Below are 17,597 nucleotides of genomic sequence, written 5' to 3'. Positions count from 1 at the left end.
TTTTTCAAATATAGACTAGCCTCTGTAGATATCAATAGTAGGAAACAATTTCTAAAGACTCAAGGGAAGATTGACATATATCAGTGAATAATCGAGATTTCCATCTATATGAACTTCTATCACCTTGATACAATACATTCATTAAAGTCATTCTAATTACAACTCATTTGCAAAAGCATAATTAACAAACAGGATAAAATTTTCTAAATGCTAGTAAAGTTTGTGTTGATCTTTAATAGTAATTATAAAAATAATCTGTCAAATTGATTGATGTTTGTTTATTTATAGTGTAACATTTTGTAATATTAACATTATTTTAAGAAGTTAGATCGAATAAAAAGTTGGCTTTTAAAGTTTACACTGTCAGAATAAGCATAAGAAAGCTATTTTTATTTAATTATTTTTCTTTTGCCTACAAATTAGCTGAATAGCTTAGCTCCAAGGTATAAATATTTAAATATTAGAAGAGAAACTTTAAAAAAATAGGTGTAAAACTTTAAATCTTGAACTCTGAGTTGCAAATTGATACCCAAAAAGAGAAGTCAAGCCTCTCACTTTCAAAGAAACATTGGAGAATCTGGATAACTTGTTTATCCTATTATATATACTTAATTCCATACTTGGAAAAATATGAAAACACCGTTAAGTGCGGCACAATGCAGTCTCAAAATTAATTTCTTACCGATTTTAAAAAAAATTTAATGGGAATATTTATTTACAGAGCTATTAAAGATGAAAATGTATTTTAAAGCAACACATATATTTGTTATGTGTTGTTAGTTTTTCTAAGTTATGAAGTTACCATGCCTTTGAAGGTCATGTTGTTATGCCTGGCATCCCATTGCTGTAACCAACAAAGGCTTTGCTATCTAGCTCTTTTTTTTTTGTATGCATGCTATGCATTTTGATCAATGTTTCATATATAAAAACTTTTCTGATTTGTTTAGAATTTCCTAAATTTTGCATTTGATTTCAAAAATAAAAAAGGAAAGAAAAAAAGTACACATGTGTTCTATTATTTAACATTATCTTATAACAAGCAAAATACTTGTAAGAGAAAAACATGTTATCTCAGAACTCCTAAGTGATATTGTTTATGGTCTCTCTGCAGCTCGATCCTGAAGCTAGTACTATTCTCAAAGAACTTCAAGCTAAACTCAGTGGGGTTCTAGATGAGCTCAGCATTACTTATGGTGAAAGGTAAGTGGCCTAATTAGTTATTATCCAAGGGCTTTAGGTTTCAATTAATAGTAAGTATGCTTGTATGTATGCTTTCAATGATGTTTCTCTCCTCTGACTGGCTAAATCCATTTAACCTAAGCATCATCTGCTCTGGAAAGTTTCCCTGACCCTGCAATCTTAGAGTGCTATCTCGCTATATGCTCCACAGATGTCCATGTATCCTTCAGTCAGTTGGCACTTACAACACTGTGCTTTCAGTTACAGTTTAATTGCTTGATTCCCTCACTTTCCTATATGCTTCATAAGGGCAAATGAGATTTGGCAAAAACCAAATCTCATTCCTGTTTGCAATTCTAGTTTTTAGAGCTTACCATTTGGCTGCTGAAATAATAAAGGATGGGAGGGAGGAAGGAAGAAAACCTTTATGTACGTAAGAAATATGAGTCGCATTCATGCCATACATATCAATGTGGTTGCGCTACCAAATAACTGAACTTCAGACCCAAAGCTGAATTCAGTTAGGATTCTAGGTTTCAGGGCTTAGAAATCCTTTTCTTTTAAAGTGAGAGATAGAGAGACAGACAGACAGACAGACAGGAGGAAAGATGAGAAACATCAACTCATAGTTGCAGCACCTTTGTTGTTCATTGATTGCTTCTCCTACGTGCCTTGACCAGGAGACTCCAGCCGAGTGAGCTACCCCTTGCTCAAGCCATTGACCTTGGGCTTCAAGCCAGAAACCTTAGGGCTAACCCAGTGACCATGGAGTCATGTTTATGATCCCATGCTCAAGCTGGCAACCTCACAGTCAAGCTGGTGAGCCCATGCTCAAGCTGCCTCAGAGTTTCAAACCAGGGTCCTTGGCATCCCAGGACAATGCTCTATCCACTGCACCACCACCTGGTCAGGCCACAGCTTAGAAATCTTAATAAAACTACTCCTTGGGAAATTACACATACATATTTTCTCTATTTAAAAGAAAAGTAAATTTGCTTATCCATGGTGTTGTTCTAAAGTGGAAGAAGTTCATCTTGTATCAAATTCATTTTGCTCCTCTAGGAAAAAAGCCATCATTCTATCCTCAAATGTTAAAAATAGATAGGAAAGCAACCATATATTTGAAGAGGTCTGTTAATGTCATAAAACATTTGGTTTAAATATTAGCTCAAGAAATGTTGACTTAATATTTTAAACTATGCATTCAGTTATCAAATGAAACTAAAAATTACTTTTATGACAAGGGGTTTTCGAATTCAACTCATCACTTATTGTGTTTTGGAAAGTTACATTTTAATAAACATTTATGGATCAGTTGTGTCCCTTTTAAATCAAAGACTAAAATGTAGAAGACACTGAAAGCATCATATTTTCACTCAGATATCGAGATAACGCAAAGTAAAGAAAAATCCCATACTTGGCCTCCTCTTCAGTATGAGAGGTGTGTCCACAGTCCCTGTGGAACCCATCTGCATAGTTCAGGTGCTGAGTTGGATGCAGCTTTGCTGTGCTGAGCTTAAGGTAGTTACTCTGCCTTCTGTTTTATGTTATTAGCTGATGAGGACTATCCTGCTTCCTTTGCCTAAATGTTAATAAGGAATTTAAAGGTTTTATTTACCTGGAGTTAGAGAGACAGACATTGTCCCAGACATTTAGGGGCTCGTTGCCTCTGACTTGGGGTGACACCTAGTGATGCTGCCTTCAGTCAGCTATTTTAGGCTTATCTGTCTTTATTCCAGTTGTGAATTAATATGTGTTAGCAGAAAGACTGTTGGCTTCAGCTAGAAAGACAAAAATAGAGATTATTTAGCAACGCTAAAGGGAGAAAAAAGTAGTCAGGAATAGCTAGGGGTGTTTGGAACTTTATCTGAAACAAGATGACTAAACAGAATAGAAACTAGAATATAAATAGAAAAAATATATTTAAATTACTTTCTATCAAGTCATATTTATGAACCAGTACTTTTTGTTCTGTTTTGGCCTGTTTAATTTTGTTTGGTGGGTAGGGCAGGAATATTCAGATTACAAAGGCTAAAATCTGAATTATTATGTGAAAGAATTGGAACAAATTTCAGTTATGAAATAAGGAGTAGTGTCCTTAGGAGGGTACTTGAAGTATTTCAGTCATATAAAGCCAGCTGTAATAACCTAGATATTGAAATTCTTGGTTATCCAGTATCTACATATTTCTTCATTATTTTTTTTTATGTGAAAGGAGAGGAGACAGACAGATTCCCACATGCGCCCTGACCAGGACCCACCTGCAACCATCATCTGGGGCCAACACTTGAATTAACCAAGCTATCCTCAGTGCCTGGGGCCAATGCTCAAACCAATCAAGCCACTAGCTACAAGAGGGGAAAAGAGAGAGAAGGGGGAGAGGGAAGGGAAGAGAAGCAAATGTTCATTACTCATGTGTATCCTGACAGGGGATCAAACCTGGGATGGCTATATGCCAGGCTGACACTCTATCCACTGTGCCATTCGGCCAAGGCCTATTTCTTCATTGTTCTTTAAAGATAGAAAGACTCTAATACTTTGCTTAATTAGGGCTAGACTTATGGGAACAAACAACCCACATGTCATGCTTTCCTTATAAAAAGAATAATCTTTATATTCTTGTTGCTATGGTTTTATTTCCTACACTACTAACCAGGTCTACATCACACACAGAGGGTAGGTGGTAAGTACATAATGATCAGTGAGATCATACTGTGAAGTTAAACTGGATAATTTAAGTCTAAATCTTAGTGTCTAAATTAGTGGACTAGAGCTTTGAAATTAAGTACATAATTAATTGTCCAAGCCCTAAATCATATGGTGTTATTAAAACCCACAATTAAGTAATTTTATATGTGCCTAGTAGGATGATTTTGCAATAAAGCCAAAACACACATCTGAAGCTTGGGTTCCTGGGTTCCTGACATGGTCACAGAGCACCCACCCACCTGGAAACTGAGACTCAGTAATACCACTTCAGTGCTATCTTAAAGATGTTCTTAAATGTAAAGCCAGTAGCCACAGCCACCATCACTGCAGCCTGGCCAGTGCTGGTTCGCATTGGATTCGGACAGTTGGTAAAGAAACAACGAAGCCAAGAACTGGTGGGCCATTAGCTTTATTCTTAGCTTGCACCTGACGGGCAAGTAAAAACACACACTGGGCTCCAAAACCCACTCATTCAGTGCCCACAAAGCTACTGACTTATCCTAGTTTCCTAGAATCTAAGGTTTCTAGCTCACCAGCCTTATTCACCTCTGTTTCCATCTCCTTCTCCCTGCACAAACTGGCTTCTCCTTTAGCATTCCACCATCTTGGCTGGCCTCCTCCACATGGCCTTTCTCTGCTCTCCTTTCTCTGTTCTCTCCTCTAATGCTAATCTCAGGAACCCAGAGAGCAAGCTCCCAGTTTGCCCCACTTTATAGTGTAGAAATCAAAACCTTTAATCCAATATACAAACAAGGAAGCCTCTGATACAAAGTCACTTATCTGAGGCATAATGGGATTCCTCATGAGAGTTCACCACCCCACATCATATAATCAATCAAGGGTGTGGGGAAAAGCTTAGTCTTAAAACTAAGCTTTAGGCTATAAGGACCCTGCCTGCTTACAGCCTGTCCCCCACACCCAATGCAAACTATAAGCAAGCAAACATATATATCATATTTACAAACTTATTTGACCAACATTAAAATTTTCATAACTTGTACCACTTAGGATTTTGCTTACACATATATTTTGCAGACTGGTGTTTTTGTTGTTGTTTTGAGGAGGATTTACTACATTTCTTTTAATGATCTATTTGGTACCAGCAGCTGGCTGGATTAATTGGACAAAGAGTTCAGAAACATTTTATAGGAATTCTTCCAAAAAGTGAGTATTTGGCTACTTAGGTGCTCACAAATCTGTTATTATTAACTGGCAATAATTCAAGCAGATTAATAAAGACCTTTTCAACCAAATAAATGGATACAGAATTATTTAGTTGAATTTACCAGAAATTGAGAGAAACAAAAGATTTTTAGATAAAATGCAGGTGTTAGTTCACCCTGATCTATTCCCAAAACCAGATGCCGTTATCTTCCATACATTGATTACCCTTCCCCCTTATGCCTAATCCCACACACAGAGCTTGTTATAGGAATGTGAGAATTGTACCTTCTACTCAATCTATCCTCTACTGATTTGAGAATCAGTGCAAAAGAAAGTAGTTATTTCAAAGGTGATTACTACTACTACACTCAGCAGAATCACTTATGACCCAGTGGTAAATGAACAGTTCAAAATGCCCAGCATTATGTACCTTCCTCTTCTATTACCCAAAATATCTACCTACCATCTCTACCCTCACTAAATAAACACATCACCACCTCCACCATCCCCTTTCTCACCTCTTTACCATCCTGTCCACCTCCACCACTACCACTGCCTGACAAAAGTCCAAAGGCAGGTCTAGCCAGATAAAAGCCAAATGGTCATGCATTTGGATTCCTTTGGACCTGAGCTGGAAAGAGGATGTTGAATTAGATAACCATGCAGGGAGCCTAGAAATAAAGCAAATCCATAGGGGCAGGCTGATATCAGAGGATAGAGGAACCAAATGCAAATGCCAAGTCTGGAGCGGCAAGAATGTTGTCAACAGTAAAGCAAGTCAAAGAGAAATCTGGAGCCAAAGACAAAAACAGGCCAACACGATGGTAGAAGTAGAATCATGCCTTGCCTATATGCTCAAAATTATGGTCCAATATTTATAAACCTGCTATAAAAGCTCCAGAAGCAAGAAAAACATCCAAGTTGAGATCATTTAAAATATATCAAAGATTTCCCATATTAGGTAGCAAAACCAAAAACTAGAAAAATGAAACATTTCACATCAGGCTAGCAAAAATATTTCCATACTATAAATTCTAAAATTAAATGTCTCATGTGTGCTATAAAAACAAGAAATTTTATCTGTTTTTTTCATTGAAGTATCTTCAGTGCCTAATAACTGAGACTGGCACATAGTAAGTATTTATGAAATATTTGTAGAATGCAGGCATGCATTAGTAAATAAATATTTATATTCTTTCAATTTAATTAATAATGGAAGCATTATATAGTGAAATTTCATAAGCTTCAATACCAAATTTGAGCAACTGGTAGATTTGGATACTTCTCAAATAATATGAGCTCTATAATCTTTGTGTGTGGTGGGAGGAGAGAAATGAGCCTGACTTCACTGAAATACTAATATGAACTCTTTTCTTCTAATTAGTAAGAGAGCTCAGTGGGTTTCCATGGCCAGATTATATTTGGCTTTAATTAAGTCCATAAAATACATTGTAGCCTTGTTCTAAGTCAGGGGTCGGAAACCTATGGCTCATGAGCCAGATGTGGTTCTTTTGATGGCTGCATCTGGCTCACAGACAAATCTTTAATAAAAAAAATAAAAATGTTAAAAATATAAAACATTCTCATGTATTACAATCCATTCATTTCCTACTGCTCGTGTTCATGGTTGTGGGTGGCTGGAGCCAATCACAGCTGTCCTCCAGGACAACACCAAATTTTTATTGGATAATGCCTAACGTACATGGGTCATCGTATTGCTCTCATGGAATTACATTTTAAAATATGTGGCATTCATGGCTCTCTCAGCCACAAAGTTTCCCAACCCCTGTTCAGAGTGGATCTGGAAGCCATTGAAGATTTTTAGCAAGAGAGGAGCATGATCTGGATTCTATTTTAACGGGATATCTGTAAAGAGTCGAACAAAGGGACAATTTAGGAAATTATTACAAACGGTCAGATAAAAGGTAATAGTGGGTGGGTCTATGATAATTTTGTAGAAGTAGTACTAGATGCTCAGATATAGGATATTTTATGAAGATTTGCTAATGGATTGGATTGAATGTTGCATATAAGAGAAACTTAGACTTCTAAGTGAAAAGTTTTCATAGGCAGTTTAATAAAATAGTCAGGAGTTCAGATTAAAACTTATGTTTGCTGATGTATATTTACCAGTATACTGATGGCACAAAGCCATGAGACCAGATGTGATTACCAAAGAAGTGATTGTTTTATGAAGAAATGGAGCAGTCCAAGGATTGAGTCTGGAGGATTACAATGTAGGATTAATTGAATTTCAGATAAACAATGGATAAATTTTAGTATAAATATGTTCCAAATATTGCATGAGATATACTTATACTTAAAAATATTCACCATCTAGCCTGACCTGTGGTGGCGCAGTGGATAAAGCATTGACCTGGAATACTGAGGTCGCCAGTTTGAAACCCTGGGCTTGCCTGGTCAAGGCACATATAGGAGTTGATGCTTCCTGCTTCTCCTCCTTTCTCTCTCTCTCTCTCTCTCTCTCTCTCTCTCAATCTGTCTCTCTCTTTTCTAAAATGTATAAATAAAATCTTTAAAAAAATAAAATTATACTTGTATTAAAAAAGTAGATATTCACCATCTAAAATTCAAATTACCTGGGCATCCTGTGTGTTATTTGCTAAATCTGGCAACTTTACTCCAATGGTTAAAGGTCAGGTCATTGAGAAGGAGCAGCCAATGAGGTCAGAGGAAAGCCCAAAATGTGTGGAGTCCTGTAAGTCAAGTGAAAAAGGTGTACCCAGACACCAAGTGTCCTTTGAGAACAGTCATTTCCCCAAACAATTCTCAGAGAAACACTTCAGCTATTTCTCTGAGAGACAGGGACCACATGAACCCCCACTCACATCCATACAAGGTGAAGGGTATTACTTTTCTCTGCTTTGCATATGCGAGTTTCAAGTAAGCATCTTTTGCATCAAAATTTTTTTCCAACTGAACAATTAAGTTTGAAAATGAACGAACAAGGAATTTCACACTATTCAAAACAGATCAAACTGCTGTGGGTTGAATTAGAAAAACATGAGCAAAGAAAGGCATACATGCTTTTATTCTAGTATTTTTATTCCTTATTTTTAGTTTCCAGTTTATCATTGAAGAGTGTATAAAACAGATGGGTTTTGAACTAAATCAAATGAGAACAAATGGGAATTCTGCATCGAATAAGAACAGTGCAGCAATGGATGCAGAGATTGTGTTAAGACCTCTCATGGACTTCTTGGACAAAACGTAAGTTTTCTATCCAATTTTCTCTTTACTCATTGCCCTAAATTTGACTGATATGGGTTTAAGGGGGAAAATGTTTTTCTCTACATAAGACAGTTTTCAAAAGTCTTCTACAAAATATATTAAATAGCAAAAACTCTTAGTCCATTAATAGATGGCAAAAAAAAAAAAAACCAAAAAAAAAAAAACCCCCAAAAAACAAAACAAAACAGGAGTGACTTTATACAGGAAAGGAAGTAAATATTGGTAACTAAGGAGGTTGTTATTTTGAGGAGAAAGAGCTTTAAGGTTTCATGCTACTCAGATTACATATTGTTTTCCAACCTGTTGGATATAAATAAAAGAGTGAGTTGAGTCCAGAATATCTGATTTTGTCTCAGAAACCTACTTAAGAAGAGAATGGCACAAATGTGACCAGAATTAATTCAGCTCGGAGGCAAGTAGATTGCTGCCCACCTGAACCTTCAATAACTATTTACTGAGTGCCTATCTGTACCAAACCCTATTCTAGGCATTAGATAATGAAAAAAATGAGAAGCAAAGTTCCTGACTCCATGGAGATTACAGGCTAGTTGTTGGGAGTGGGTGGGAATGGAAACCTTTATGACCAACAAAGACGGCGTGCTTCACCAAAAAGTTTTGTTTGTTCATTTGCTTGCTTTAAAAAAAGAATGTTTCTGGCCCTGGCCAGGTGGCTCGGGTGGTTAGAGCATTGTCCAGATCTGCCAAGTTCGCAGTTTGATCCCTGGTCAAGGCACATACAAGAATAAATAAGTGGAACAACAAATCGATGTTTCTCTTTCTCGCTCTCCCTATCTCTCTCTCTAAAAATTAATCTCTCATTCTATCTCTCTCCCTTTCTCTCTTTAAATAAGTAAACTAAAAATAAATGTTCCTGTTCAGTCCCTACTTTTAGAAGTTTTAATTTCATAAGTTTGGAGTAGAGTCAAGACTTCTGTTTTAACATGTGTCCAAAATTGGGAGCCACTGATCTAAGGCAACCCAAAACATAAATTCTTAAAAGAGTGATACTTAAAATTAGAATTGAAGGGAGAAGAGAAATGCAAAAATTAATTTTTAATGACTACCAAGGTATTGGTGCTATGCCTGGTAGTTTACATATGGTACATTGTTTAATATTGTTGTGGAAAATTAATAACATAGGTAGCAAGATAAATACTTCTCTTTAAAGACAAAGAGAAACCTCTTCTATAATTTACAACTTATAATTCCATTTCCCTTTGCTTATTTTTATTCATTTATTTTGCTCAAATGTAACTGTATATCTTATTTTTTATTTTTTAATTGAACTTACTGGGGTGACATTGGTTCACAAAACCATACAGGTTCCAAATATATAACTCAATAAAACATCATCTGCATAATGTGTCATAAACTAATCTTAGTATGTAAGTAAGACTAACATTCTAACACTTTAATTCCAATATTTAGTAGACAAATTAACTCTTCTTTCTTGTTCTCTATGAGGAAACAACTTAGCAGGACGTAGTGAGGAAAGTGGATGTAGAAAGAATTAGCAAACAGAAGAAAGGAAGGGAGGAAGGAAAGAGAGAAAGGGAGACGGGGAGAAAGACTTCTTGTTTAATTTGATTCTTGATGTAGACTTTTATTCTTATCACCTTATTTCTTATACAACCCCTTAAAATTTTTGTCTTATTTACGGCTCTTCTCTATGAACAAATCAAAATTGAATCACATGAGCACACTACCATTTGGTGACGGTGAATGGGAAGCAGACCAGAGCAATACTGATTTTCTTAAAACTCCTACCAGAATGTCTTTTGTTGTTAGAAATCTTAACAGCAGTGTGTGGATATGTCATCTATCATTAGCAAAATTATGTATATTTATATATACTGTAACCCAAAGTTGCAGAACATACAGAAAGTTTTAAGTTATCCTGATACTGTTAGCTATTAGCTAAGGGACCTTCGATCCATTTCACCATCTATAAATTGAGGCTACACATGAAGTGGGTAGACCCTTATTTTTAGTATATTTAAGATTGTTATTTTACTGTTTTCATTTTCTACTTAAAATTATACTTTACTATATCATCATGCATATAATTTATTCTAATTCTTAGTAGAGACAGCGTATAAAAATAGAAAAAACATTTATAAGCCTTAAAAATTTGTGAAAGATATTTAAAATTTTTGGAAAGAGTTATTATATGTCATGAAGAGTTGCAGAAATTCCCAGGGTTATTTCAGAATTCATTACCATAAAGCCAGTTGTCAGGGGAGATTTTTTTTTTTAAACTAAAATATTAATTCTGTTTTCAAGATTAGCAAGAAAATAATAAGGAAAATATAGAAATAAACACAATAAAGTCTAAAGCAATAATCTTCCGTTCAGACGATCAGAATAAATTGGATTTGGGTTGGGTCTGAACACATGGCAATGAGGGATGCACACTTCCAGGGGAAGGAAGAAAGGCTGGTTAAGTTATAAAAACCTTCTCAACTGTATGGCAGGATCTCTCCACGTCCAGTTAGCATACTGAGCATTTGAAACTTTTCTGGTTAACTGTTTCTGTGGTCAGCAAATCTCGATGGCTCAGGTTCCAAGTACATGATTTTTGGCTTGCATTATCTATTTGATTATCTCTGACTAAATTAAAGAAGCAGTTGCTAAATGTCCATTTTTTTTTTTTCCTGTTAGTTAAAATGAATACTAGTGGCTGAAAGTCTTCAAGGGAGCTTTGAGAAAGTTTCCTCAGAAACTGGTTATATTGTAAATGGGTAGGCTCTCTTTGTCTTTGTGCAACCTCTCTAAGTAAGACATCTTATATGTTTATGTTTCGTTTTCCCCACCATGGCCTCACCAGTCTATAAAATGAGCTGTAAGCTTCCAGCTGGTGGAAATCCACACAGAGCTGCAAACATGTCAATGATTTTATACCCATTCGTTCAGCTCCACTCTAAGCAGAGTTAGTTGCATGCCAAGAACATGAGCTTGCCCATAAAAACAAGATCAGTTCTTAAGCTCAGATCTTTTGAAAATGGAAATTACACATCTGCTGCAAAATGGGGAAATTTGTTGCATCTCACATCATCCTAGGAATTCTCCAAGGTAGAGAAATTCTGTTGCTCTGCCATGACATTTCCCCGGGCTTCTGCCTTGTGTCCAGATAATGAATAGCCACTGGCAGACTAGAGATGTTACCCTTGAACAACGGTTTCTAAGCTAATTGGAATATTGGACTATAGCAGTCCATGGGTATGCCTCAGGGACCCCAACCTCTGCTCTTCATCCAGAGGAGGTTGTTTTCATATACTTTTATATATTTAAGTATTCACATACTATAATGTTAGGAGAAATACTTCTACATGAAAATACATTTTGGAAATATTTCCCTTTGCCTCTCACATGTCACATGCCTTTATTAACTATTAACTTTATTATTTGAATGTTAATTATATGTTTAAATATTTAAGATAGTCAATTCTATCTCTCTCAGAACCAGAACCCAGGTTATAATTTCTGAGTCCAAAAGTACAAAGAGTACTTAGCAGCACTACACAAAGTTGGTGAGGCTTTCGTGACATAGATGACCCACTTTTGGCCCTTTGTGAAGCAGGTTTGTTTAGCTCTGGTTAAAGTCTTGGAGTTCATTGTAATATTTTGGTACATTCAGTAAATATTTAGGCAGCAGTGTGTCCTTATATACTGCTGGGACTTCATACAAAAATACATTTGTCAGAGACAGCATGGGGTCTGGGACAACATGGGGATTTAGAGAAAGAGTCTGACTTTGAATCTAAGCCCTCACTTACTACTAACCTCTCTGAGCCTGTTCTTGTCTTCTAAAATGTATATAGTCATAGATAAGAAATATCAGTGGAAGAGGTTACTAAACCAAAGTGTTATATAAATGCTAAATGATGCCACCATCATTATCTCATCAATAAAATAATTCGTAACAGATACCTTAAACCAGGGGTCGGGAACCTATGGCTCGCGAGCCAGATGTGGCTCTTTTGATGACTGCATCTGGCTTGCAGATAAATCTTTAATAAAAAAAATAATAACGTTAAAAATATAAAACATTCTCATGTATTACAATCCATTCATTTCCTACCGCTCATGTCCATGGTTGCGGGCGGCTGAAGCCAATCACAGCTGTCCTCTGGGACAACACCAAATTCTTATTGGATAATGCTTAACATACACAGGTCGCTGTATGGCTCTCACGGAATTACATTTTAAAATATGAGGCGTTCATGGCTCAGCCAAAAGGTTCCCAACCCCTGCCTTAAACCTATTAAAGTTGGTGTATCAGGAATTAAAAAAAAACAAAAAAAAACAAAAAACAAACAAAACAAAAAAACTGAAGTCAGAGAAACAGAGAATAAATCTATCTGGTGGTTGCCAAAGGTGGAGGATGGGGAAGTGGGGAAAAGGATGAAGGTGATCAAAGGGCACAAACTATTAGTTGTAAGATAAGTAAGTCCTGGAGATATAACATACAACATGGGGACTATAGTTACTGCATTGTATAGTTGAGAATTGCTTGGATAGTAGATCTTACAAGTTCTCATCACAAGAAAAGAATGATGACTATGAGAAGTGATGAATATTAACTAAACTTATATACATATATTAAAATAAATGCATATAGAGCAAATTATTATGTTGTGCACCTTAAATTTACACACTGTTATATGTCAATTATGTATGAATAAAACTGAAAAATTAATAAGTAATAAAGTTGGTAAATATTGGTTCTTAAGTGAAATTCTGTGCATCTTTGCCATGCTGTTACATTGATTCGGTGCCAAGTAGTGATGACAGTGTGTTTGGCCTGCCCCATGAAATCGAGCAGGTAGAAAACACCAGTCGAAATGAGGGTAAAGACCATGTATTTTGTGAGCCTTGTTGTCAATTCAAAAAACAATTTAAGAAAAAAATAGTTCAAATTCATTTTCTACCAATTAGTGAATTATCTCATATATAGTATGAGGATATAAATTTGAAATCTGGCATTTGAAAACTATAAAGGCCTTTCAGGTATTTGAATCTCAGTATTGAAAAATGTGAACCTCTGATTATTAAAATAAGTTACTGCCTGGACAGGAGGTTCATACATGACTATATGCATTATTTTACTTCAGATTAAGTCTCTCAGCAAAAATCTGTGAGAAAACAGTCCTGAAGCGAGTTTTGAAGGAGCTGTGGAAGCTAGTTCTCAACAAAATAGAAAAACAAATTGTCCTCCCTCCTCTGACCGATCAAACGGTATGTATTTAAACTAAAATTTGATTATACTTTCAATAACCCATCTAATTGTTTTTTCGTTTAAGTGAATTGATTTTTTTTATTTTAATTTATTGTGTTTACATAAATTCAAGAGTCCCATCAAATATATCTCCCTCTCCCCCCACTCTGTATTCCCCTTGATATGCCTTTTGCCCCCTCCCCCCAATGCCCTCCCCTCTTCCCTCCAGGATTTGCTGTCCTGCTCTCTTTGTCTCTGTGTTATGTATACATAATTTCACTAATCCCTTTCCCCTCTCTGATCCCATACTCTCTTCCCCTTTCCCTTTGGTCCCTTTGATCCCACCTCTGCCTCTATTCCGTTCTTTAGTTCACATTGTTCATTAGATTTGTCATATGAGTGGGGTCATATGATATTTTTTCTTTCTCTGCCTGGCTTATTTCACTTAGCATAATAGTCTCCAGGTCCATCCATGTTGTTGTAAAAGGTAAGATTTCCTTTTTTTTCACAGCATGTAGTATTCCATTGTGTATATGTACCACAGCTTTTTCATCCACTTGTCTACTGATAGACACTTGGCCTGTTTCCAGATCTTGGTTGTTGTAAACAATGCTGCAATAAACATGGGTGTGCATGTCTTCTTTTGAATCAGTGTTTTGGTATTCTTAGGATATATACTTAAAGGTGAGATAGCTGGGTAAAACAGCAGATCCATTTTTAATTCTTTGATGAAACTTCATACTGTTTTCCACAGTGGCTATACAAGTCTGCATTCCCACCAGCAGTGCAGGAGGGTACCCTTTTCTCTACACCCTCGCCAGCACTCATTGTGTGTTGATTTGTTAATGAGCACCATTCTGACAGGTGTGAGGTGGTATCTCATTGTGGTTTTAATTTGCATTTCTCTGATGATTAGAGATGTTGAAGATTTTTTCATATGCCTATTGGCCATCTGTATGTCCTCTTTGGAGAAGTGTCTATTCATTTCTTTTGCCCATTTTTGATTGGATTGTTTGCCTTCCTGGTGTTGAGTTTTAGAAGTTCTTATAAATTTTGTTTAATAACCCCTTATCAGACACATTGTCGAATATGTTTTCCCATTGTGTGGTTTGTCTTTTTATTTTGTTCATGGTGCCTTTAGGTGTGTAAAAGCTTTTTAGTTTGATATAGTCCCATTTGTTCATCCTGTCCTTTATTTCACTTGCCCTTGGAAATAAATCAGCAAAAACATTGCTACAAGAGATATCAAGAGTTTACTACCTATGTTTTCTTCCAAGATGTTTACGGTTTCATGACATACATTTAAATCTTTTATCCATTTTGACTTTATTTTTGTGAATTGTGTAAATTGGTGGGCTAGTTTTATTTTTTTTGTAAGTACCAGTCCAGTTTTACCATCACCATTTGTTAAAGAGACTGTCTGTACTCCACTGTATGCTCTTACCTAATTTGTCAAATATCACTTGACCATAGAGGCGTGGGTTTATTTCTGGGTTCTCTTTTCTGTTCCATTGACCTGTATGCCTGTTCTTATGCCAGTACCAAGCTGTTTTGAGTACAATGGCCTTGTAGTATAACTTGATATCAGGAAGTGTAATACCCCCCACTTTATTCTTTTTCAAAATTGCTGAGGCTATCTGTGTTCTTTTTTGGTTCTGTACAAATTTTTAAAATACTTGTTCTATATCTCTGAAGAATGCCATTGGTATTTTAATAGGAATTGCATTGAATTTATAGATTGCTTTGGGTAATATAGACATTTTAATGATGTTTATTCTTCCTATCCATGAAGACGGTATATGCTTCCACTTGTTTGTATTTATTTTTATTTTTTTTCTCATTGTTTTATAATTTTCCATGTACAAATCTTTAACCTCCTTGGTTAAATTTACTCCTAGGTACTTTAATTTTTGTTGCAATAGTGAAGAGGATTGTTTCCTTATTTTCTCTTTCAGGCAGCTTATTGTTAGTGTATAAAAATGCCACTGATTACTGAATATTGATTTTATATCCTGCCACCCTGCTGAATTCATTTATCATATCTAGTAGTTTTTTGATGGAGACTTTAGGGTTTTCTATGTACAGTATCATGTCATTGGCAAGTAATGATTATTTTACTTCTTTTTTAAATTGGATGCCTTTTATTTCTTCTTCTTGTCTATTGCTGTGGATAGGACTTTCAGAACTATGTTGAATAACAGTGGTGAAAGATGGCACCCCTGCCTTGTTCCTGATCTTAACGGGATTGCTTTTAATTTTTGCCCATTGAGTATGATGTTGGCTGTGGGTTTGTTATAGGTGTCCTTTATCATGTTGAGCTATGTTCCCTGTATTCTCACTTTGCTGAGAGTTTTGATCATAAGTGGATGATGGATTTTATCAAATGCTTTTTCTGTGTCATTGATATTATCATGTGATTTTTGTCCTTCCTTTTGTTAATGTGATGAATCAGATTGATTAGCTTTCAAATATTGTACCAGCCTTGCCTCCCCAGAATAAATCTCACTTGATCATGGTGTATGATTTTTTTCATGTATTGATGGATCCAGTTTGCTAATATTTTGTTGAAAATTTTAGCATGTATTTTCATCTGGGATATTGGCCTATAGTTTTCTTTCTTTGTAGTGTCATTGCCTGGTTTTGGAATGAGGAATATGTTCACTTCATAAAAGGAGCTTGGAAGTTTTCACTCCTCTTGAATTTTTTGACATAGCTTGAGAAGGATAGGAGTTAGTTCTTTGAATAATTGGTAAAATTTGCCTGTAAAGCCAGCTGGCCCAGGACTTTTGTTTGTTGGGAGTTTTTGATAACTGTTTAAATTGCATTTGTTGTAATCGGTCTGTTTAGGTTTTCTGATTATTCCAGATTGATTTTTGAAAATTTATGTTTCAAAGAATTTGTCCGATTCATCTAGGTTGTCTCATTTTTTGGCATACATTTCTTCATAGTAGTTTCTTACAAGCTTTTGTATTTCTGCTCTGTCAGTTGTTACTTTTTTTTTTCTCTCATTTCTAATTTTGTTTATTTGAGTCCTCTCTTTTTTTCTTAGTGAGTCTGGTTAAAGGTTCATCAATCTTGTTTTCCTTTTCAAAGAAATAACTCTTGGTTTTATAGATCTTCTGTATTGTTTTTTTAGCCTCTATGTCATTTATTTCTGCTCTGATTTTTAGTATTTCCTTCCTTCTACTTCCTCTGGGCTTTACTTGCTGTTCTTTTTCTATTTCTTTTAGATGCAGGGTTAAGTTATTTATTTGAGCTTTTTCTTGCTTCTTAAGGTATGCCTGTAAAGCTATGAACTTCCCTCTCTAGACTGCTTTTGCTGTGTCCCATAAATTTTGAATTGTTGTATGTTCATTTTCATTTGTTTCAAGGACATTTTTGATTTCTTCCTTGATCTCATTGTTAACCCATTCATTATTTAATAGCATGCTATTTAGTCTCCAAGTGTTTGCATGTTTTTCAGTTTTTCTATAGTAGTTAATTTCTCATTTCATGCCCTGTGATCAGCAAAGATACTTGGTATGATTTCAATCTTCTTAAATTTATTGAGACTCATTATGTGTCCTAACATGTGGTCTATCCTACAGAATGTACCATGTGCACTTGAAAAGAATGTATATTCTGCTGCTTTAGGATGAAAGTTTCTGAAGATATGTATTAAATCCAGTTGATCTATGTGTTGTTTAAGGTGCTATTTCTTTGTTAATTTTTTTGTCTTGAGGATCTATCCATTGATGTTAGTGGGGTATTAAAATTCCCTGTTATTATAGTATTGATGTTGATCTTGCCCTTTATGTCCATAGAAAATCTGCTTTATAAATTTAGGTGCTCTTATATTAGGCACATAGATATTTATACTGGTTATATCTTCCTGTTAAATTGCTCCCTTTATCATTACGTAGTGACTTTCTTTATCCCTTCTTATAGCCTTTATTTTAGTCTATTTTGTCAGATATATTTATTACTACTTCAGTTTTTTTTCCTTTACGTTTGTGTGAAATACTTTTTTTCATCCCTTCATTCTCAGTTTATGTGTATGTTTTGTTCTGAATTGAGTCTCTTGTAGGCAGCATAT

General features: G+C 35.4%; 1 protein-coding gene across 1 annotated transcript in view; it reads left to right on the top strand.

The window, feature by feature from the left end:
- Positions 1-17,597, top strand: part of UNC13C (unc-13 homolog C) — a 665,319-nt gene that overhangs the window by 529,838 nt on the left and 117,884 nt on the right. The window contains exons 24-26 of the mRNA XM_066276244.1: positions 1,112-1,200; positions 8,134-8,283; positions 13,419-13,542. Of these exons, the coding sequence (XP_066132341.1) occupies positions 1,112-1,200; positions 8,134-8,283; positions 13,419-13,542 (363 nt within the window). The remainder of the gene's footprint in view (positions 1-1,111; positions 1,201-8,133; positions 8,284-13,418; positions 13,543-17,597) is intronic.

Source organism: Saccopteryx bilineata, chromosome 4 (genome assembly GCF_036850765.1).
Source record: "Saccopteryx bilineata isolate mSacBil1 chromosome 4, mSacBil1_pri_phased_curated, whole genome shotgun sequence".
Taxonomy (NCBI): Eukaryota; Metazoa; Chordata; class Mammalia; order Chiroptera; family Emballonuridae; genus Saccopteryx; species Saccopteryx bilineata.
The sequence above is the reverse complement of the archived record's forward strand: the minus strand, read 5'-3'. Positions and strand labels throughout refer to the sequence as shown.